Source organism: Cnephaeus nilssonii (assembly GCF_951640355.1).
Source record: "Cnephaeus nilssonii genome assembly, chromosome: 16".
Lineage (NCBI taxonomy): Eukaryota > Metazoa > Chordata > Mammalia > Chiroptera > Vespertilionidae > Cnephaeus > Cnephaeus nilssonii.
Window position 1 is genome coordinate 35898416 of NC_137087.1, and position 24770 is coordinate 35923185.

The window sequence follows — 24770 nt, forward strand, 5'->3', positions numbered from 1 at the left end:
CTGCCTTTGAACTTAATAAATATTTATTGAATTATTCATTTCTGGCACACTAAAAATAAATTGCTTTAACACTGTCCTCTACATGGCACTCCTTCAAATATTTAAGGACAAATATCCCTTCTCCCTTAAAACTTTTCACCAGCTTAGCACCTGAAGATTTTCAAACTTGTAGTTGGTGATTATAATATAGGACTTTTAGATGTTCTGGGTCTAATGTCAAATATTCTGACTGTGCTGAGAAACAAGTGATAATTGCCATCAGAAGATAAAACAACGTAGAGTGCTGTCCTGGCCGGTTTGGCTCAGTGGATAGAGCGTCAGCCTATAGACTAAAGGGCCCCTGGTTCGATTCCAATCAAAGGCACATGCCTGGGTAGTGGGCTCGATCCCCAGTAGGAGTCATGCAGGAGGCAGCCAATCAATGATTTTCTGTCTCATCATTGATATTTCTATCTCTCTCTCCCTCTCCCTTCCTATCTGTAATATATATATATATATATATATATATATATATATATATATATATATATATATATATATATTGCTGTCAAAATGTAAAGTGCTGTCAAAATGGTCATTTGGAAAAAAGAAAGCATAAGTTGTAATTTTAATAAAAATGTAAAACTTGAATGGAACACTAGTTCAGTTCTACTGAGTTTGAGTATATTTGAAATTCCTAGTTACTGTATGAGAGAAAATGCTAACCAGGGACAACATGCTGACAAGCAAGGCTGATAAGTTTCAAGTTGGTCTACCCAGGTGAAGCTGGGACCTACTAAGTTTCTATGAGAGATTAGACTCATCAGTTAGACTACTTTCAATGTAAAACATTTCATTCATTTTATAGCAAGCACATTTTGTCACTGGCCTCCTGGCCTGTATTGCTTTACAACTACAAGAAGCCTAACAATGTTGGTGTTTCATTTTTACTTTTTAAATTATACCAATTTATTTTCATAAATGGTGCTATATCCACTGTACTATATGTACTAAACATACTGTATTCAGTGCCTTGCTTTTACAATTCATCTAGGATAACTTTTCAGATAAGCACAAACAGATCTACCTCACTGTTCTCTTTGAACAATATGCATGGCATTCTGTGGTGTGGTTGTAACATAATTTAACATTATGTTCTCTACTGATAGGCATTTAGGTTGTTCCCAATCTTTCCTCTTATAAATAATGTTGTAATGAACATCTTAGTACATGCATTTTAGACACACTAGTAATTACTATATTTGAAGTTAAATTTCTAAATGTGGAATGGAAGGGATATATATATATATTTTTTTTAATTTTTACATTCCTCTTGAAAGACCTTGCAAAAATTTATATTCCCATAAATAACATTTAAATGTCTGTTTTATCTAACTTTGCCATTACTATATTTATCAAACTTTACTTGATAAAGGTGGAAAGTATTGTAACATTGTTGGTTTAATTTATATTTCATTGATGACATGAAATTAAGCACATTTGCAAATGTTTTTAAGTCTTAAGGTTTTATATAAAAAGATTTTTTTATGTACTGTACCAATTTCTATTGCTGTGCTCTTTTTCTTACTGATTTATAAAGGCTAACTAGATATTAAAGAAATTCATATTTTGTCATAAGAGCTGAAAATATTTTATGGAAATTGACATATGTGGGTTTTTTGTGTGACTTTTAAAAATAGCTTATAAAAGCCAGTCAATTTTGATAAAGCAATTATAGGAAAAATTTATTATTTAAACAATAGCACTAAGTCAATCTACTTGAAACTGTCATTAAATTATCTAACAAGTAGGTTGCTATTTTTACCTATAAAATATGAGTGGGCTGAATTGGAAAATTGCTTTTCAAGTCATTTTCAAATCATGATACGGATTTTCCTTTTTGTTGCTTAAAGCTTGTGAAAAAAATATATTCTCCCACCCAATACATTGTCACTTTATATTTGTCAAGGCCTACCTAAGTAATTTCAATTAGGTAATAGCACAGCAAAAAATTAAAAGTGCAAAAGCTTTCTTAAAATTATATTCACATGTTACTCTAGTTATGGTAGCATTTTGCGAAGGTGGAGGTAGCTTCTAAATCCACATAATTACCTCATGATAAATATTTATGGAGTGACTATTATAAACAATATTTAAAACATTATAATTGTTTTGAATACATGTTATATTGAGATAGCATCTAGAAGAATCAAATGCCCACACAATGCCTCACACACACACCCCAACTTGGGACTCTCAAAATAAGTTAAATGTAAGGCATAATTAGAATATAACATTATGCCAGACAATTAGAAGACTTTTTTAAAAAGTATTTTTATTGATTTCAGAGAGGAAGGGAAAGGGAGAGAGAGAGATAGAAACATCAATGACGAGAGAGAATCATCGATTGGTTGCCTCTTGCACACCCCCTACCAGGGGTCGAGCCCACAACCTGGGCATGTGTCCCGGACCAAAATTGAACTCAGGACTCATCAGTCTGCAGGTTGGTGCTCTATCCACTGAGCCAAACCGGCTAGGGCTAGAAGACTTTTTTTTTAATCCTTACCTGAGGACATGTTTTTATTGATTTTAGAGAGATTAGAAGAGAGAGGAGGGAGAAAAACAAACAAACATCTATGTGAAAGAGAAACATTGATAGGTTGCCTCCCGTATGTGCTCAGACCAGAGATGAAACCCACAACCTAGGTATGTGCCTTGACCGGGAACCAAACCCACAACCTTTTGATGTATGGGACAACACTCCAACCCACTGAGCAACCCGGCCAGGGCAGAAGATTTTTTTTTAATCAATTAAGTTTTGTTCAATATCACTTCAAAACCAAATGGAAATGTTCCTAAACAAAAGGAATTAAACAGAGTGAAAACATGCTAAGCATTAAAATGCCTGTGCTAACATACACATCTCAGGATTTTGCTCAACAGAATACAATAAAACCTAAGCATTTCTCTACTTTACATGAAGATAAAATGAACAAAAAGTAGGAGAATTATGAAAGTGAAATAGGTTAACCATGGCACAAACTATTCTTCTATTTCAGGCAGAATCAAAATGTGGTTACTATTAACAGTGGCAAGTTTGATATCTGCTCTTGGAACTACACAAGCTTTCTTTGGAAGATTAAATCATGAAAGCCCTGAAGTGACTATGAATATTGTAAGTTACTGGAGGAAAAACACACACCTACAAAACCAAGATATTACCATGATTTAGGATTATAGTAGATTTTACATGCTCAATTAAATATAACAATATCTACTTACTAGGTGCATTTAAGAAGTAAACTAAAATAGTTTTGATTTTTCCTCACCAGAGTCAGATGATTTCTTATTGGGGATACCCAAGTGAAGAATATGAAGTCGTGACTGAAGATGGTTATATTCTAGAGATCTACAGAATTCCTTATGGGAAGAAAAATGCAGAGAATAGAGGTATAACCTTCTTCCCCTCTTTCCTTTCTCCCTCTGCCCCCCCCCCTTTCTTTCTTCCTCCTTCCCTCTCTCTTTTCCACTATTCATGCCTTCCTTGTTCTTTTCCTCCTCTTTTTCCTCCTTTAATTTTTTCCTAGACTTAATGAGTCTTGATCATTCTGGAAATGCAACAGTGATGAAGTCATTTCTTCAAGGAGGTCACCATCAAACAAATGAGCTGGATAAACAGATGATTATAATAATGTGTGATCAGAGCAATGCTAGAAGTGTGCACAGGATATTAAGCTAGAAGTCCTGACAAGGACACCTAACTAGGAGAAGTGAAGGAAAGCTTGCTCTCTGAAATTAAACTGAGCGCAGTCCTAGAGGATCCAGGAGAGAGAGCCAGTGTGTGTGTGTGTTGCAGAGGGAGAAAGGGGAGGCAATTCAAGGCTCATTTGCTAAACAGATAAAAGTCATTTTTGCTAGTTCTATTAAAAATTTATCTTTTTCTCATTGTAGAAAAAGTTGTACAGTACAAAAAGTATACAATTACGTAGGGCCACTTAACATGCTGAATTTCTTTAGCATATAATTTTTCAATAGTTTTTGAAGACATAATTGGCGTACAATGAACCACATATTTAAAGTCTATCATTTGATAAGTTTTGTCATCTGAGAAACCATCACCATAATTAAGGTAAGTTACTAAAAAATAGTCAACTCAAGCAAATGGTTTAATTCTAGTGATATGAAAGTCTGTTTCTATCTTTATAATTTATCTTAGAATGAGAAATGTGTTTATACAGCGTTTAAATAATATTCTTCTTTAGGCCGGAGACCTGTTGTGTTTTTGCAACATGGTTTGCTCACATCAGCCACAAACTGGATTGCCAACCTGCCCAACAACAGCCTGGGCTTCCTTCTGGCCGATGCTGGTTATGACGTGTGGCTGGGGAACAGCAGGGGAAACACCTGGGCCAGGAGGAATATCTACTATTCACCAAACTCAGCTGAATTCTGGGCTTTCAGGTAAAGAAAAGGAACAATTAACAATGGACACAAAAATCAATATTGAGTTTAAAAAGCATGGGTGTTCACCCCTTTCAATTCAGTCCCACTTCAACATATTATATTTCAAGTAAGAAGAGAAGGAAGTAATTTTTATTCTAATTGTTTCTTGGATTCTTCCATACACCTCATTGCAAGGGCAGTTTTTTTCTCCAAGGGTAGTTTTTTCCACTTTCTGTGATCTCATTACCCAGTATTTGGGAATTATGCTTTATGTTTCTGATTATGCTTTTCCAAATGGAATGAGCAAAATGACTGGAGCAAGGAAACTTTCTGTCCTGAGTAGGTTTGAAAAGGAACATCCATATGGATTCAAGAGGATGTTAAACCTGGTTGGGGGTTCAGGACAGCAATCTGAGTCAATATTAATATCGAAGTTGGGGTAAGAGCAATGAAATTTGACACCATGGAGATATTATCAAAGCCTTTCTACCAGGGGTCCCTTTTGTGCCTTATTCCTGAAAATTACTAATGGAAGTGGAGAACTGAAAACAATTTGGCTAATGATGCTGAGGTACAATAATGCTCTGAGAACTGAAAGGAAGCCTGTGTGTCCTGACTATAGTGAGGAAGAGAGAGTGTGACATGAGAGGACACTAGAGATGTTGACAAGGGCCGGATCAGGCAGAGCTGTGTAGAGAGCCTTGCAGCTCATTCTAAATTTAATGAGTTGCCAATGACAAGTTTTAAACAAGGGAGCAACGTAATCCCATTTTCATTTTCAAAAGTCATTCGGGCTGATTTGTGAAGAATAAAATAGAGAGGGATATGGTTCATATTAAATAACAGTGGAATACTGCACACAAATTATTATTAAATCTGACATTGGCCCTAACTGGTTTGGCTCAGTGGATAGAGCGTCGGCCTGCGAACTCAAGGGTCCCAGGTTCGATTCCAGTCAAGGGCATGTAACTTGGTTACGGGCACATCCCCAGTGGAGGGTGTGCAGGAGGCAGCTGATCAATGTTTCTCTCTCATCGATGGTTCTAATCCTCTATCCCTCTCCCTTCCTCTCTGTAAAAAATCAATAAAATATATTTAAAAAAATAAAAATCTGACATTGTTTTAGGATAGAAATAATCCCAGCTACAGATATTACCTTGCTTTGATTAAATTATGGCTTTAATGCTGTGCTTCAGAAATGATGTCAACTGTTTATAAGAAGCCACCCCAAAGAGCACTTGGTACTCACTAATGCTTAGAGAATCTAGCGTTCAATTTCTAAAAGGGAGCCTTAGCTATAAACCTGTTTTACTTTTAGAAATTATAGCAAGGTAATATGTTGTTCTATTTGTCTTTTTTTCTTGCAGCTTCGATGAAATGGCTAAATATGACCTTCCAGCCACAATTGACTTGATTTTAAAGAAAACCGGACAGGAAAAGCTACACTATGTTGGCCATTCCCAGGGCACCACCATTGGTAGGTATAGCAGTCAAAGAAGGTGGTTTAGTTCACATAGACCTTTCCAGTTGTTATGCAGGTGTGTTGATCATTGTGCTTATTGCTTTCCTTTCATTACATATACAATATAATGTCTTCAACAACCTGATGGTATAGGAACAATTATTAATCCTATTGTATACATGGGGAAACAAACAGGGGGTAAATAATTTGTGCAAAGTAACATAGTTATGACAAACTAGAGGCCTGGTGCACGAAATTCGTGCACTGAGGAGAGGTATCCCTCAGTCCAGCCTGTGCCCTCTCGCAGTCTGGGAGCCCTTGGGGGATGTCCGACTGCTGGGGACTATGGGGAGCAGGCCTAAGCCGGCAGCCAGACATCCTTACTTAGCACTGCCGTGAGGCGGGAGAGGCTTCCACCACCGCCGCTGTGCTTGCCAGCCATGAGCCTGGCTTCCAGCTGAGTGGTGCTCCCCCTGTGGGAGCACATTGACCACCAGGGGGCAGCTCCTGTGTTGAGCGTCTGCCCCCTGGTGGTCAGTGCGCATAATAGCGACCAGTCGTTCCACTGTTTGGTTGATTTGCATATTAGCCTTTTATTATATAGGATGAGGTAGCTCATTTACCAGCCTAGGCACTCTGACTCCCAAGACCATGCTCTGAAACATTGCACCACACAGCCTCTGCCCTGAATTGATTCCATTCACTCAGTCATATTAATGGGGCACCTACCAGATGTCCTGAGAATACATCAATAAATAAAACAGATTAAAATCTCTGTCTTCCTACTACTTATATTCCAGTGGGAGGAGGCAGAGAAAATAACAAAGATTAAAAAGTAAAATATAAAGTCCATCAGATAATGGTAATGCTATGGAAAGAAAAGTAAATGAAGGAAGGATATTAGGAAGCATCGGAGGGGTACACGGCAATTTTAAATAGGGGACAGCACCAACCACTCTCTACGCAATGAAGGAGGTCAGAGAATGAGGCGTGGGCATTGCATACCTGGAAGACTGGTGTTCCAGGAAGAGGGAATGGCAAGTGCAAATGATCTGAGCCTGGAGTAGTACAAATAACTCTTTTTTGCAACAATATGACTATCCTATTTTTCAAGTCAGATAAAAGAGCTCATCATAACTTTTTAAAATCTCTAGCCCCATGTCCCCATAGAGAATCTATGGAAATAAAAGAAATATTAAAAAAATAATAGAATCTGATTAACTTGAACAAGCACTGATGGTCAATCTCTCAGGTTTCCTCAGATGGCAATCCTATTAAACCTACAGTAATGTCACAGTTGTAACACACACACACACACACACACACACACACACACACACACACACTTCACCTATTTCTTTGTCGTTCTGTTTCAGGTTTTATTGCCTTTTCTACTAATCCCAAACTGGCTAAAAAAATCAAAGCCTTCTACGCATTAGCTCCAGTTGCTACTGTGAAATACATCAAAAGCCCGTTAAAAGAACTTACACTTATTCCTTCATTTCTCTTCAAGGTATGTGATTCTTTTTAACTGAATGTAAGATATCAAATTGTCCATGGATTTCAAAGGGATGGAAAGAAACAAAAACACCTAGTGGCAAATCATGTTTGCATTCAGAATAGAGATGTACACATGTACTAGTACTCCACTATTTCTTGCATAGCACCGACCATGTTTGAATACCCACTATAGCTTGTGAGATCCCTGTACATTTCTTTGTTCTTGATTTCCTTGTGTGGTTTAGCAATGCCCTCATAGATATTTCATATACCAAGCACTCAATTCAGCTCTGTCAAGACAGGGATTCCACCCCTGGAGCAGGGAAGGGGAAATAAAACCAAAACAAAATAGTCCAATAAGAACGGAAACTAACTGGGTCAAGAAAACTATAAAGAGGAAAAATAAGATAGAAATGGAAGGGAGGGGAGGGAGGGAGAGGAAAAGGAAGGGAAGGGAAAAACAGAAAGAGAAAAATAGTGGTTGAGTGAGGCAAGGACTTTGAGACCCCTCTTTAAATACTCTTGGCTTTCTACGCCTTTTCCTAAGAGCTCCTTTCTCTTTAAATAGGGATTTCATAGGGCAGTAGCATAGATTTCAACAAAACATAAATATTAAGTAGGCATACCTGGCAGGGAATTAATAATATTTATTTTTTTCCGAAGCTTAATCACCTACTTCTCCCACCCACAAAAACCAACACATACATAGTTTCCTTTAAGAGAATAGTTTAGCCTCAAGCTATCCAATGTAATGATGACATTTCCTTGTCTGATTTTGTCCTATTCACTTCTTTTCACTCTTAATTAACATGTGTGTCTAAAGCCTAAGAAACTTTACTTAGAATCAAAGCTTTTATTCAAAGTGCAAGATTTTATGATGATCCTGGCTACATTGATACAGAACTTATTTCCTACTGGTACTCATATTTTTCTCATAGGCAATGTAGAGAGTGGTAAAAAAAATAAAATTAAAAAAACCAACAAAAATACATTAGACCTTAAGTCAGAGGCTTGAGTCAAGATTCTAGTTATAATCAGTTCTAATTAGCCCAAGACCTTGACTATTAGCCTCATGTTTTCTCATGTATAAAATGGGGATGACAAAATGTCTATTTTGCTCAAGAAGAATTAGGTCCAATCCTTCCCATTATTAAGCTACCTAGCCTCCTTGTCTTTCTGAAGACTTGACTGAAAATATGGTTCAGAGTCACCATTTTCCTTTCTGATCTTTTCATGATTTATTATTGAAACCACACATCTTGACACTTAGTTGTGACATTCTGCCATGCTGTTTTATGATTTTATTTCATAACTCTGATTACCCCAACTAGACTCTAATTCTTTTGTGTTTTATACTCATTCTCAGCAGTCAGTACAGTTCTCAATGTAACAACAAATACCCAGTATTAATATATTCCCTGCTTATTCCACAACTTTATTGTGGGAATTATTTGAACATATTAGAAATCCCTAAACAGCATTAAAAATATGAAAATATCATCAGCCTATTTACACCTGAACTGGTAAATTAGACGAATTAATTAGTATTTTCTGAAGCTTGATTTTTCCAACCCTCTGATGCTTTTATTTTTCAGGTTATATTTGGTGACAAAGTATTCTTCCCACATCATTATTTTGATAAATTCTTGGCCACTGAATTGTGTTCCCGAGAGATACTAAATGAGCTCTGCAGCAATGCTTTATTTATCATTTGTGGATTCGACCATAAGAACTTGAACATGGTTTGTATGCATTGAAATTTCTATTCTGAATATTTGGAACAACAGTTTTTTATTACTTGTCCCATCATCACTTAGAAATGGTACTTTATAAGAACTAAGAGTAGCTTCAGAATTGTGTACATGATCTATAATAATAAAAGGGTAATATCCTAATTAGACCAGACGTCTTCCGGACGTCATTTCGGATGTCCTTCCTGATGAAGCCAGGGCTGGAGGGAAGCCATCCCGGGTCCTGGGTGCCTGCCAGCAGCTGGTGGAGGGAAGCCCAGGTCCTGGGTGCCAGAGGAAGCCAGTGCCCGCAGCTGGGGGAAGGAAGGCCTACTTTTGCACGAATTTTCATGCATCGGGCCTCTAGTATGCAGATAAGCCTAAGAGAAATCACAAGTTATTGCTCCCATTTTTGTCCCCTGCAGCTCCCTTCCATCACCCCATTGTCCCTTTATGTAGAAAAAAATCACAACTCACTAAACTAGTTTATATAATGACTGTCATTTATATGTACACACACACACACACACACACAGTTCTTCAAAGCAAGAAGTTTCCCATTTTGATAAAATGGAGATGATAAACTCCTCTGTGAGTGGCTACAGATTAGATGAGTTAGCCTTATGCAAGCTCTAAAGTGATGTACAACTGTGTTGTTCATATCCTTCCAATAAATGCTGTCTTTAAACACTTGAAATGGATCAGAAAAACTTACATCCTTGCTTTAATATTTATGTCTTTTCACCACAATATCAGAAAAACTTTCATCTTAGAAACAAAATAAAGATCTAAGTGTGAGTGTGCATGTGTGTGTTTTCTTCCTAGAGTCGCCTGGATGTGTATCTATCACATAACCCAGCAGGGACTTCTGTTCAAAACATGCTCCATTGGACCCAGGTATCACTTCACAAATGCTGTTAAAATTTATTTTGTGAGCCTGAACCTAAAGCACATTTTCAAAATAATATGTCAAATGTTCCTGTTGGGGAATTTTTCTGGCATGGGACTACCAGCTGAAAATAACTGTCATTCCATGTGAGAGAAAATCCCATGAAAACAGGTACTCTGGGCAGCAAAGAAATGAATGATTTTTATGAAAGCAAAGCTGCATTTAAACTTGCATCAATACCTTGTCCTGGGTGATTAATATATTTTATTTTTGGAAGGAAAATAAGTTTTTTAATAGTTGTAATTCTTTTAATGGAAAGTTATACTACTTGGACATGTTTGGGTTTTATATTTTACATAGCAAGCAGAGTTTTTATTTCCTTGTGTTCTTCATTTCTCTACCTTAGGCTGTTAAGTCTGGGAAATTTCAAGCTTTTGACTGGGGAAGCCCGGTTCAGAATATGATGCACTTTAATCAGGTAAGCTTCTTAAAGTTAAAATCATTCACATTTTGAAAGACAAATCTTTAAAAGGTTAAAGATGAAATTATGATAACTGTGCATATATTTTCCAAAGGAATGTTCGTGCCTAAACCTAGCCTTAAGGAAATAATAAAGTAGAATATTATTTCCTTGTGATTCCTTCATCATGTCAAACATCACCCCAGTCTCCCATTCTCCCAATGGGTTTTCATGTTCCAGTGGCTGTGCTCATTCGAGCTGCTCTGGAAATAACACATCCCTACATGTGACAAACTTAGAATGAATTCATCACCCCTCACCATATTAGACAGACCTGCCCTGTATCCCAGACCCCCCGTCCTCCAGCAAGCTGTTCTCTCCAAAGTGCAATTAACTGTATAATAAACCAGTAATTCTGACTGTTCATGAGATAGAGCTGGAATCTCCAGTCTTTTTAAACAATATCCTCTACTTTGTTGTCAGCCTGGAAAGTGACTCCATCACATTTCCAGATATAAAAGAAGGATGGTGTGCTTGCAGGTTGAGGGTGGGAATCTTTTTCAGCAGAAGGCCCCGTGGGGTGCAGGCAGACATATTGTGCGCTCCTCCCACTTTTTGTAGCACAAAGAACCCAAACTTTGGAGTCTGCCCTCTTTGAGGTCAATATGAGTTCAGGCAATAGTTTCTTCATCTCTTCTCCTACATTCAAGGAGTTACTGATAATATTTAATGGTATAATGTCTATCAATCCTCCACACAGAGTAAACTCTCAGATTATCACTGGCTAAATATGAACAAGGGGAACACCTACATTATTTTTGTAATTCTCCCCTTCTCCTCCTTACCCCACCCCAAAATTTTCCACTCAAGTGGTAGCTGAACAAAACTACTAATTTTCATCTGCTTCCATACCTCAATATTTAGAAGGGACTTATGTCTTTTCACCATGATATCCTATGTGTAGAGAAGATGCCCCCATTTTTAAAACATCTTTGGTATCTTTAAAGATGTTTTTAGAACATCATCAGATCAAACATTTGTTGAAAACACTCTCCACCTCCAACCATCACCTCCTCAAACACTCAAAACAGAGACTTGCTTTGAGTCTGTCTTTCTACTGGGCTCTAAAACCAGTAATCCAGGGACTCCATCTTGAAGGATTAAGTGGGACCAGAATAACCTAGTCCCAAACCTGCCCCCCCTCCAAGCAAGCTGGTAATTGCTAAGGATGGTCTTCAACTATAATAAAGTATTAAAATATGAAGGAAAACTGCACACGGTAAAATACTTTGTTGTGGAAAGTTGCCTATTACCTAAGGTGACAATAGAAAAAAATAGTATTTGGGGTAAGTTTTCTTGAGAATATGACATAAAAAACTAACAAAATTCTCTGGGAAAATTTTATCACTCTTTTTTGTGGTCCTGCTTTATGAGCCTTTATAATGGCTATGTGTGAATGACAATTTTCTAGAAATAGGAAATGGGTCTGATGATAGCTTTTCTCGGAATTTGAACCAATAGTAAGTAAACTCAGGCAAGTATTTAACACAGACAGCTTCTTAAATGAACTGATTGATCTATAGACCTACCATACTGGTAAGTCAATGCAAAACCAAAATAAATGAATCAGGACATTTTAAGATTATACTTTAGGCTTTTTGGGAAGAAACAATCTATTGTAGTTAGAATCCAATAAAGGTCACTTCCTCCAGCTGGAGTTGAAATCTAAATTTTTAGTTTGTAAGAATTGTTATCTAAAGCCCCACTATTCACTCATGGTCCAGGACCAGCAACAGCTGCATCACCTGGGAATGCAAAACCTAGGCTCTTCCCCCAGATGTGCTGAATCAGAATTTTTGTTTTCACAAGATCCCTAAGAGATTCACAAGCTGTTAAATTTGAGAAGCACTGATCTAAATCATATTGCATCCAATTTGCTCTGTGGATAAAGGTGACTTTCTTTGAGCAATCATTGTGTAGAATTTACTTGTAAAACTAGGTAGTGACATTTGCGACAATATTGATGAAATTTGAGGGCATTAGACTAAGTGAAATTTGTAAGAGAAAGATAAATACTATATGATCTCATATGTGGAATCTAAAACAATAAAAACAAACAACAATAAAACTGAGCTCATAGCTATAGAGAACAGATTGGTGGATGCCAGAGACAAGGGTAGAGGGTGGGCAAAATGGGTGAAGGTGGTAAAAAGGTTACGAACTTCCAGTTATAAAACAAATGACTCCTGAGAATGTAAATGTATAGCACGGTACTACTGTTAATAAGACTGTATTGTATATTTGAAAGTTGCCAAGAGAGTGAATCTTAAAAATTCTCATCACAAGAAAAAAAAATTGCAACTATGTAAAGTGAAGGAAATTAACCAGATTTAGTGTTTTGATCATTTCACAATATATACATATATTAAAACATTATGTTGTACACCTAAAATTAATATAATGTTTTATGTCAATTATACCTCAATAAAAAATACGTAGGCCAGTTTAGGTTGTATAAGCTACCCAAGGAATACGTATTGCGGTTTAAAGTGCAGATACCTATGAAAACTGTGGTTCTTTCTCTCTTGTATATTAGCCCACACCTCCCATCTACAGTGTGACAGACATGAATGTGCCAATTGCAGTGTGGAATGGTGGCAAAGATTGGTTGGCTGACCCTCAAGATGTTGACCTTTTGCTTCCAAAGCTCCCTAATCTCATTTACCACAAGAAGATTCCCTTTTACAATCACTTGGATTTCATCTGGGCAATGGATGCCCCTCAAGAAATTTACAATGAAATTGTAAACTTGATGGGAAAAGGTCAAAATTAGTTCTGCATTTGAAGAATTATCCATTTACTTTTCCAAATACTTTTTTTTTCTGTCGATGATTTTCTGTAATGTTTGAGATGCAATGCTTCTTTCAATAATTTTGACTTTAGAAATATATTAGCATCAACCGATTTTCTGTTTTTCATTTAAAAGAATTTTTTAGCCCTAACCGGTTTGGCTCAGTGGATAGAGCATCAGCCTGCGGACTGAAAGGTCCCAGGTTTGATTCTGGTCAAGGGCATGTACCTTCGTTTCAGGCACATCCCCAGTAGGAGGTGTGCAGGAGGCAGCTGATCGATGTTTCTGACTCTCTATCCCTCTCCCCTCCTTTCTGTAAAAAAATCAATAAAAAATATATTTTAAAAAAAGAACATTTTAAATTTGATTTTTTACTTAAAAATTGATTTAGAAACATTTGAAAGAACACATTTCTGGAGAGGTGAAACTTCCAATCTTCTCATTCAATTCATCTTCTAAACTCAGCATAGATTATGATCTATAAACCATGAGTGTCTCCAAAAGACAATCCTGGGATTGAATATTGACACCTCTTATGCATGTTTGAGGTTGAGTAAATTGCTTTCCGTTGTCTACTATGGACTAGATGTCTTTCCATCTTCATAGTCAGAATACCACCTGCTCTTTTGCATGTTTAACCCCATGAAAAGGCAAATTAGGGGTAAAATGAGTTGTAGTCAGCTCACTTTCACCTCCTAGGGAGAAGAGAGCAAGGATAGCTTAGGAAGCAACAGACAATCTGGTTCAGGAAATTGAGAAGCAAAGGGTGTGCTGTCCATTCCTACTACTGCCCCCATGTCCCTGGACCTCAACACAAAACAGGCAGCAACTAACCAAAAGATTTTTGAAATCACTGCCACTTTCCTGGCAACCACAGGATCCAGAAACATTCCCACTGCTATTTAAGTCAGAATGTACAATGCCCAGCGGTTGATACACCTCCCCCCAAAATGATGGCTCCCCCACACTTCCAAAATTTCCAGTAAGCACAGCCTCACCTGGGAAATTCTATTAACCCTATAATATTATGACCTCGTATTTAATGCAATTCAGCTTTGGGGATCCCACTTATTATGCTGTGGTTGGGTTTAATGTATAAAATATAACTGAGATCAAGAGTATCTTGTACCTAGCATAGTATATAGAACAGAGTGGATAGTCACAAAAATCTGTTAATGATTTTTATTATATTTTCATGTCCCTCAACCTTTGCTAGAAAGCCTGAAGCTTTCTTATTTGTTTTTATTCCCTCACTTTTGTTTTTAAAGTGGAAACAAAACAAAAAAATTCTAAAAGAACATTATTTAGGGGCCTTTATTTCAATCATTTCCATGAACTTTGACAGCAGCCTTTAATAAGCTGTCAAATACTCATGGTGGTGTAGCCAATTAAGGAGTCAGATATTTCATCAGTTCTGCCTTCTCAAGAGAGAACACGCATTATGTTCTTAGTCTCCTGTGCTTTTCCAGCTAACTGCCTTTCGTTTAGTTTGCATTTAGCAAACAAAGGCAGCTTTGGTTTGGCTCTTTGAACACAAGTTAATGTATTTGCTCCCACAGCAGCTCTGCCAGCAGCTCTGCTAATATCACTCATTCCTAAATCTGAATTGTCAACATATCAGCTGATCTTTAAGGATTCATTTCTCTAGCCACTTCCCTCTTCCTGTGTTAATTTTAAGCAAATTTGAGACATCACATATTTCATCCATATTTCCATATGTATTCCTAGAAGATAAGACCTCTTTCTTTAACATAATAATACCATTATCACAACCAAATCTTCCTTAATATCATTAAATATCCAGTCAGTGTTGAAATTTCTAATTGTCTCATAAATGTCAATTTTTTTCTACAGTTTGTTTGAATCAGAATCCAAATAAAGCCTTCACCTTTTATTGGTTGATCTGCTTCTTGTCTCTTTAGGACTATACATTACCTATTTCTTTTATTTTTATTCCTTTAAGATTTCATTATTTTTGAAAGAACTGTGTCTTTTTTCTTAGACTTTCATACCACTGAGATTTTGCTGTTAATATTTCAGTAGTATCACTTAACATGTCCTCAACTCTTCATTTCCCATAAATCAGGATTTCTTAACCTCAATGCTATTGACACTTTTGGCCAGGTAATTTTTCATTTTCCTGGGCATTGTAGGATATTCATCAGCATCCCTGGCCTCAACCCACTATATTCCAGTAGTACACATGCACCCCAAGTTGTGACAACCACACATGTGTCCAGATGTTGAGGCAGCCTTGTTCACTCTCCCCACTGAGAACCACTCTTCTAACTTATAACCTTGATCAGATTAAGATTGTTTTTCAGAAAAACTACTTCATAGACCATGTTGTATTTTTCTATAATGAGGATCATAATGCCTATATGTCCCTCTTTTAGGATGTCAGTGGCCATTTCTTTTCAGCACCCAGATCTGATAGTTCATTAGAGGTTACAGAATGGTGACATTCTAATTTAATCATATCTTCTTCATTTATTATCTGGGATACTACCATAAGAGAAAATTTTCTGCACATACTATTTGATTACGTAAAATGCATAATTTTTTATTTTTTTCCAAGTTCCAACATGAATATTCCTTTTTTTTACTACCATAACAAATTCATATATCTATGTATATTTGATGTGTTTCAGTTCAATGTAATTTGATCCATATTAATATTAAAATTATGCCCTCAATTGCTTGTGAGAGCCACTATAAATTGGCTCCAAAGTTCTTTTGACCAAATCTGTCATCTTGTATGTTTGCTGTTCCTGCTTTGGAATTAATTATTTCTTTAAAAGTACTGCTATTTTCAAGAAGTAATTTTTACTAGTGAGGGTGATCATTGTTATTGGGCTGATCATTGCTTTTAGGCCTTTTCAATGCAGAGAGTGAGGTAATATTATTAAGATAAAATATATCAGGAGTTCATATTTATTCCTCAATTAATTTTTAAAAAATCATCAGCTGTTCAACTTCTTCGCCATGACATCTGTAACATATAACGCTTGAACAGTTACAGTTGCATCTTATTAAATGGTCTTCCTTTCTCTAGTCTCTATGCGTAATATTCCAAACTAATTCCTAAGATTCTGTCCATTCTTTAACATCTTAAGTTCATATTCTTCAACATGCCATCCCAAATTCTCATAAATCTAGAGTTATTTATCTCTACTGTCTCTTCTTCAACTACTTTAATTAGTAGCCTTCCTACTAGTCAAACTCTCTTCATTATGTCTCAATGTACCTCCTGACTTGCACAATCATTTTGCTGCTCACATTCCCTTGCTCCCCAAGTTCCATAAGGATTTTGTGAAAGCAGAGGCGGGTGGGAGTTGCACACACAGGGGGTCTATGTCACAGTGAGGGACACCAAGCTTAGGAAACTCCCAATCTTGGATAAGGGACTACTAGCAAACCCGTGCAATCTCTGCCCCAAAGAGTGTTCTTATTATTGTACTGTCAGGAACTAACATGCCTTCTAGCCTGAAAAGAGACACAACCTCTGTCTGCTATACAAACAGAGGGCAGGTTTGTTTCTCAAAAGATAGCCTGGAACAAAAACTGATCTGAGAAGTGCAGAAATACCCCCTAAGAATAGTCTCCCACGGTCAATCTTCAGCATACATCAAAGTCACCTAGAAAGCTTTCCAAACACAAATTGCTAGAACTAATCCTAGTATTTCTGACTCAGTAGAACTGGGTTGAGTTTAAGAATTTGCATTTCTAACAATTTCCCAGGCGATACTGATGCTGCTGGCCCGGAAGCTCTACTTTTCTTACAATTTTTATTGATTTCAGAAAAGAAGGGAGAGGGAGAGAGAGATAGAAACATTAATGATGAGAGAGAATCATTGATTGGCAGCCTCCCGCATGCCCCCACACTGGGGATCAAGCCAGCAACCCTGGCATGTGCCCTGACTGGGAATTAAACCTTGACCTGATTCATAGGTTGATGCTCAACCACTGAGCCACACCGGCGGGGCAGGAAGTTCTACTTTGATCATCACTGTTTTAAGTCTATTAACAGATCATATTGTGTTGTGCTGTTGTTGATTTGCTTTTATTTGACTATGCTATATAGTCAGAAACTCCCAATTCTAACTACTTATACCCACTGTGATCTTTAATGTTATTAAATCAGGTAAATAACATATCTTCTACTAGGGACAATTCTCATCTATATACACAAAAGCCTAAGCAACCAGCCGACCGCCAACTGGCCAGTAGCTATGATGCGCACTGACCACCAGGGGGCAGATGCTCAATGCAGGAGCTGCTGAGAGTCAGCAACTTTGCAGAGTGCCGTCTCACATTCTGGGACCCCTTGGGGGATGTTGGACTGCTGGTTTCAGCTGGATCCCCTGCAGGCCAGGCCAAGGGACCCCACTAGAGGCGGGCCTCTAGTATCTTATAATGTTGTTCAGCTTAGTGACTTTTGTACTTAGCTATTACCAACTTCCATTTATCTATATATGAAACAAAAGAGACCATTGACATTATAAAAAAAATCCTACTTATGATATTATTGTAATAATAGTAATGGTAATCTCATACTTGATGTTAATATTAGTGATATTTCAGTCTAAAACTACAAGACAGACTGATTACAGCCCAGATGTTGGCATCATTGCATAGTATTATATATTTCAGATTACACACTGGTCCAGAAAACTATTCCTTTAATATGGAAATATGCTTTGTGGCTATATCAGAATTGCTGCAAATATACCAGTGTTTTCCTTTTATATCTCTAAAATTTAACTGTTCTATTAAACTAATTTCTTAAGTGTCCAAACAGGGACATGTATCTTATTCTTATGATAAAAGCACTTACTGTTGTTTAAATAATATTTTCATATTCACAATCTATTTTAACAATTGAAATTTTATAGAAACTATAGTTACCCAAAATCTGCCACTAGAGGGTGGGTTTGGAGATTTGCTTGAGTTTTCCCTTTTAATACAGGGTATTTACATACTCTAATCAATAGATGGTGCTTGGGCTCCTTTTACTTAGTGTGTTAAATCCCCTTGTTAAAAATGGTCCGGATTTTATCTTTAAAGAGGGAATTAAGTCTTAGAGAAATTTACAAATGAAAAGTAAGGGTCATTGTTCCTGTGCTGGGACCTCCCAAGTGCAGGGCTGACTAGCAGCCATTTCTGTTTGCTCCGCCCTGGAGATTCCCTGAGATCCCAACCTACCCAATTTATAACCCCACCCAAGCTGTGTACAGTGGCTTTTGCATATGAATGGCCTGTTCTTTCTCAGCCTAAAACCTGTCAAACAAGCTGCAGCTGGGTCAGGGAGCCCCAAAGCTATCAAAAGAAGGCCCAAGGCCTTACCAGCACCAGCCTGCCTTGCTTCACAGCTGGGTCTCGTCTGGGCACTTCTAAACCCGATACAAAGAAGAGAATCTGCAGCTCTCTCTGTAGCTCCTGCTGGGTGGCCCCAGGCAGTGACTGACTTTGTACCTCCTTAGAGATCCAAGAGCCAGTGTACCCAGTGGTCAGTGAGAGACCATACCAGATTACAACTCTTCACATCCATAAGGGACACACTCAGGGGGCAGACTCAGTGAGCACCAAAGCCCCACTGAAGCAAGTCCTGCCCCATAAGGGTGTCTCCTGCACAGCAGTTCTTCCATTGTAGACACAGCTGGTCCTCACAGCCAATTGGCCTGGAGGTCAATTCCTCCCAGTGATACCAACAGCAATCAAGGCTCAACTACAACAAGACTGTGCACACAGCCCACAAAGGGGTGCACCAAGAGTGTCCACCTCAAATGATTGGGGAGGCTAAGCCACTGGGCCCTATAGGACACCTACTACACAAGGCCACTCTATCAACTCAAGGAGACTTAGCAGTTACCCAATACATAGAAACAAATATAGGGAAGCAGCCGAAATGCGGAGACAAAGAAACATGTCACAAATGAAAGAAATGGAAGAAAGCAAACTACTGCATATAGAGTTCAAAACCACAGTTATAAGGTTACTCAAGAATCTTCTAGAAACCTCCGAGGAACTTAGTAAGACCTTCAAGGATCTTAGTGAGAATGCCAAAAAATAAAAAATAAAAAAAATAAATAAAAAATGACCAGTCAGAAATTAAGCATACACTGACCGAAATAAAGAATAATATACAGAGATTCAACAGTAGACTAGAGGATCCCAAGAATCAATTCAAAGATTTGAAATATGAGAAAACAAAAAACACCCAACTGAAAGAGCATAAAGAAAAAAGAATCCAAAAATATGAAGATAGTGTAAGGAGCCTCTGGGACAACGTCAAGCGTACCAACATCCAAATTATGGGGGTGCCAGAGGAAGAGAGAAAGCAAGATATTGAAAACCTATTTGAAGAAATAATGACAGAAAACTTCCCCTAACTGGTGAAAGAAATAGACTTACAAGTCCAGGAAGTGCAGAGAACCCCAAACAAGAGGAATCCAAAGAGGACCACACCAAGATACATCATAATTAAAATGCCAAGGGAAAAAGACAAAGAGAGTATCTTAAAAGCAGCAAGAGAAAAACAGTTAGTTACCTACAAGGAAGTACCCATATGACTGTCAGCTGACTTCTCAACAGAAACTATGCAGGCCAGAAGGGAGTGGCAAGAAATATGCAAAGTGATGAATAGCAAGAACCTACAACCAAGATTACTTTACCCAGCAAAGCTATCATTTAGAATTAAAGGTCAGTTAAAGAGCTTCACAGACAAGAAAAAGCTAAAGGAGTTCATCACAACCAAACCAGTATTATATGAAATGCTGAAGGGTATTTTTTAAGAAGAGGAAGAAGAAGAAAAAGGTAAAGATAAAAAATTATGAACAACAAAGTAACAAGAAATACATATCTATGAACAAGTAAATCTAAAAATCAAATGAATAAAAAAATCTGATGAACAGAATAAACTGGTGAATGATAGAATCAGGGTGTATGGAAATGGAAAGGACTGACAATTCTCGGGGGGAGGGAGTGTGCAGGAGGTGTGGGAAGAGATTGAACAAAGATCTTATATGCATGTATGCAGTACCTATGGACATGGACAGTGGGGTGGCGAGGGCCTGGGGTGGGGTGGGAACTGGGTGAAAAAAGAGTGACATCTGTAATAATCTGAACAATAAAGATTTTTAAAAAGTGTGAGTCTTTTTCATGATGATATCTTTAACTGCTTTGTAAATCTCTTCTAAGATATATTCAGGTCCTCTATTGTTCCTAGAGTTAATATCAGTCACTTTAATTTCACAAAAAATTTTCCACCTCATCCAGAATTGTCTATAAAGATAATGTGCATTATAAATCTCTAAAAGTACTAATAAAGGTTTTTAAAAAGTTTTTGTTGTTTAAGTCATCCTTTTGTAGTACTATTTTTCTAAGTTGTACACCTTGAGTTTTACTCAAAGAATTAGCTTTGAGTATGTGTGCTAATGCTTCTTCTGTTTTTCTAAAATAAAAACAAAAAATTCTTTTAAAAAATATTCTATTGCCCTAGCTGGTTTGGTTCAGTGGCTAGAGCATCGGCCTGCAGACTGAAGGGTCCCAGGTTTGATTCCAGTCAAGGGCACATACCCAGGTTGCGGGCTTGATCCCTAAAGGGGGCATTCAGGAGGCAGCCAATCAATGATTCTCTCTCATCATTGATGTTTCTATCTCTCTCTCTCCCTCTCCCTTCCTCTCTGAAATCAATAAAAATATGTTTGAAAAAATATATATACATATTCTATGTTTTCCCTTAATGGAAAAGAATTTTCAATCAGAAATCACACTAAGAATTTGTTTCAGAAAACCTAAATGTCTGTACTTTTAAGTATTTAAGCTGAATGAAATAAAAGGAAGATAAACAAATGAACAGATAGAATATATTAATGGGAAACAAAAGGAGAGAGAATGGAGGAAGCCAACACTTGTAATAGTAATGGATGAGATAAATTTTTCCAATTTTTCCCCAGTTTTATTGAGATATAATTGACAGTTTTGGGTATACAGCATGAAGGTTTGGCTTACAAATATTGTGAAATGATTACCACAATAAGTTGGCATCCTAGTACTTAACTTATAACTGGGAATTTGTACCTTTGATCACCTTCCTCCAAATGCCCCTCTTCTTTCCCATGCCTCTCTGGCAACCACTAATCTGATATCTTTTTCAGAGGTTTTTTCCCTTCTCTTAGATTCCATAAATAAGTGAAATCCTAGAGTATTTATCTTTGTCTAACTTATTTCACTTAGCATAAGGCCCTCAAATCCATCTATCTTGTCTCAAATGGCAGTATTTTTATGGCTTAATAATAATGTATTCTATATATTTATACCACAGTTTCTTTATGCATTCATCTGTGGATGGATATTTAGGTTATTTCTATGTCTTGACTGTCTTTAATTATAAAAGTGTAATATGCTAATTAAACCAGACAGCCGAACGACCTTCCAGATGTCATTCTAGACGAAGCCGTGGTGGTGGGGGCCGAGGCAGAGGCAGTTAGGGGCGAGCAGGCAGGCAGGTGAGTGGTTAGGGGCAATCAGGCAGGCAGGCAGGTGAGCGGTTAGGAGCCAGCGGTCCCAGATTGCGAGGGGGAAGTCTGGCAGTCAGACATCCCCCAAAAGGTCCTAGATTGTGAGAGGGTGGAGGCCAGGCTGAGGGACCTCCCCCCCCCCCCCCCGCTGCATGAATTTCGTGCACCAGGCATCTAGTTATAAATAATGCTGCTATGAACAGAGATACAGATATCTCTTTAAGTTAATATTTTAATTTCCTTTAGCTATATTCCCAGAAGTGGAATTGCTAGATCATAGAGTAGTTCTACTTAATGTTTTGAGGATCTTTATAGTGGCTATACCAATTTACAATCCCACCAACAGTGGACAAAGGTTAATTTTCTCCACACTCTTACCAGCATTGGTTATCTCTTATCCTTTTGATGATAGCCATTCTAACATGACTGAGGTGATATCTTGTGGTTTTGATTTGCATTTCTCTAATGACTAGTGATGTTGATCATCATTTCATGTATTTGTTGGCCATTTGTATATCTTCTTTGGGAAAATGTCTCTTCAGTTCCTTTGCCCATATTTAAATTGGATTATTTGGATTTTTGCTATTGAGTTATATGAATTCTTTGTATATTTTGGGTATTAGCCCTTATTAAATATGTGGTTTGTAATATTTTTCCCATTCTTTAAGTTGTCTCTTCACTTTGTTATTTCTTTTGCTGTGCAGGAGCTTTTTAGTTTAACGTAGTCACACTCACCTGCCTTTAGTTTTGTTACTTGCGCTTTAGGTATCATATCCAAAAACTCATTATCGAAACCTATGGCAAGCAGTTTTTTTCCTTTGTTTTTTTTTTTTTTTTCATAGAGGTTTTATGATTTCAGGTCTTACATTTAAGTCTTTAACCTACTTTGAGTTAATTTTTGTGAAATAAAGATAGGAGTCCAGTTTCATTCTTTGGGTGGTTTATTTCACCCAAATTAAATCTGTAGCCTCATAATTATGAAAACAAAAAAATAGAAATCTATGCAGGTCTAAAATTCCTTACAGGTTATCTAACATCAAACCTCCACCCAGAACAGATGTAGGAGCTGCTTGTGTGGTAGGATAGAGACTGGTTAGGAGACGAAAAAAGCCTTTAGCTACCTGGAGATCTTGAATGAGACACAGTCATTCTAGGCTTCAGTTGAAAGAATTGGATACATTTTCTGCATTTCCTGCCAGTTCAAATACCCAGTTTACCAAATAAGGTAGAGGAAATTTAGGGAAATCAAAGCATTAATTGGAAATACACAGCATGTTGGGTATTGTAGTAGGATGATGATGCAGGGTGATTATAGACATTTTATAAGATGATCCTATGACTGGGTTATTGCATCCATCTTTGGGTGAAAACTGTTTTCTGAACTGAGAGTCTACAGTCTGCCAAGAAGCTTCCAATTCATCTAACCCTTGAGGCATAGAACTCCGGGGCTGCATTGGCAGGAGCAGGGATTTTAGTTCATTGCAACCCTTTTGTCATCACTGGTTCAGAACTCACCTAACAAGGTTGCCTGGGCGGCATCTGTTGTATTTGAAGTCATAATTAATCTGCTTCAGTTGAGAAATTTCTGGTTGCAACATCTTTTGGGCTGTTGAGAACAGAACATGCTTCAGTGACAGCTGCCTCTGGAAGGAGCTGGAATCACCTGAGATTCCCAAGACTTGAAGACAGATCCCCGGAGAATTCAGGTAATGACTTTTGATCTTTTTGCAGAAACTGAGTCACAGTGTTTCAGTGAGACATGGGACATATTTGGAGGTACAAAACTTTTCATGTTGGTGAGGAGTGTTGTGTTTTGATTCTGGCAAGATAGGCAAGAAATAGCAAAAGTAGATAATGTGACCTAACCACTCCAGATGGCAAAGATATGCTGTGGTGTTTCTAGGCAGGTTATGATGAGTTTTCCCTTTCAGAAAGCTGTGGTAGCATTTACAAAGCAGACATTACTGTATTTGAATCTCAATGAAAGGTGGCATCACAAGTCTACACCTGGGAAATGCTAGTGACAGGTACTTTTAAGGATTTAAGAGACTTTTCTTTGGGGTTGTGCATATAAGGGCTTGAGAAGTAGTATTTGGGAAATATTTCTTTAAATGTATGGCATTTACAGAAAGCCCTTCATTGTCCCATTCCAATGGCCTTGAGCATGTGTATTCTTTCTTGCCAGCAGGGTCATCTGCAGGGAAACGTGGGACCAAATGATTGGCAGGAATCACTGCACTAAGTTACATTCCTGCTTATGGGAATTACAAACACTCTTCTAATAGCTTGTGAAGGACACACCATTTTTATTTTCTGTTGCTTTGCAATGAAAGTTTACTGGGTGAGAAGTGAAAAAGTAGTTCATATTAATGTGGATGTTATTTAAGCATATCATGTTCCACTAACTCTCCGAATGGCAGACCTGCATTGAAGGCTCGGGAGATGGGGATGAGCCAACTGATGGACTAATATGCCCCCTAGAAATGAGAGATGAAATGATTGTCCTTTAATTCTATATATCAAAGCCAAATGGTTGTTGTTTTTGTTTGTTTTTATAATATACTTATCCTTTATTTTTCATTCGTAAGATATAAGAAAGAAGTTGTTACCAGACTTTAAAAAAAGAAATCAGTTCAAATATACAATCACACTTAGCACACTTAGCACTTCAGACTGAAAATATGAGTGTAGAACTAAATTGGGGGATGAGAATATGGTGTTAAAGGAGTCATTTTATTCTAATACAACTTGCTTTAATGTTCCTTCATTGGCCCATTCTAGTCTCCTTTACTTAATTAAAAAGAAGAAGAAGAAGAAATTATTTCCTCCACATCACCTCCCTTGTTATCTATTTTATTTTTTAAACTTTGAAGCAACAGTTTTTCAGAGTTCAAGTGCTTCATCCTTAGTATTGGAGAAGAGCCATGAAAATAG

General features: G+C 37.4%; 1 protein-coding gene across 1 annotated transcript; it reads left to right on the forward strand.

Annotated features, from left to right (window-relative positions):
• Window positions 1-3049: 3049 nt before the first annotated feature.
• LOC307112872 (gastric triacylglycerol lipase-like) lies at window positions 3050-13296 on the forward strand (the record flags this gene model as incomplete). The annotated part of the gene is made up of 9 exons (XM_079793953.1): window positions 3050-3154; window positions 3312-3429; window positions 4242-4440; window positions 5790-5899; window positions 7261-7397; window positions 8980-9126; window positions 9940-10011; window positions 10410-10481; window positions 13060-13296. The coding sequence occupies 9 exons, from the start codon at window positions 3050-3052 to the stop codon at window positions 13294-13296; spliced, it is 1197 nt and encodes a 398-aa protein (XP_079650079.1).
• Window positions 13297-24770: the final 11474 nt, after the last annotated feature.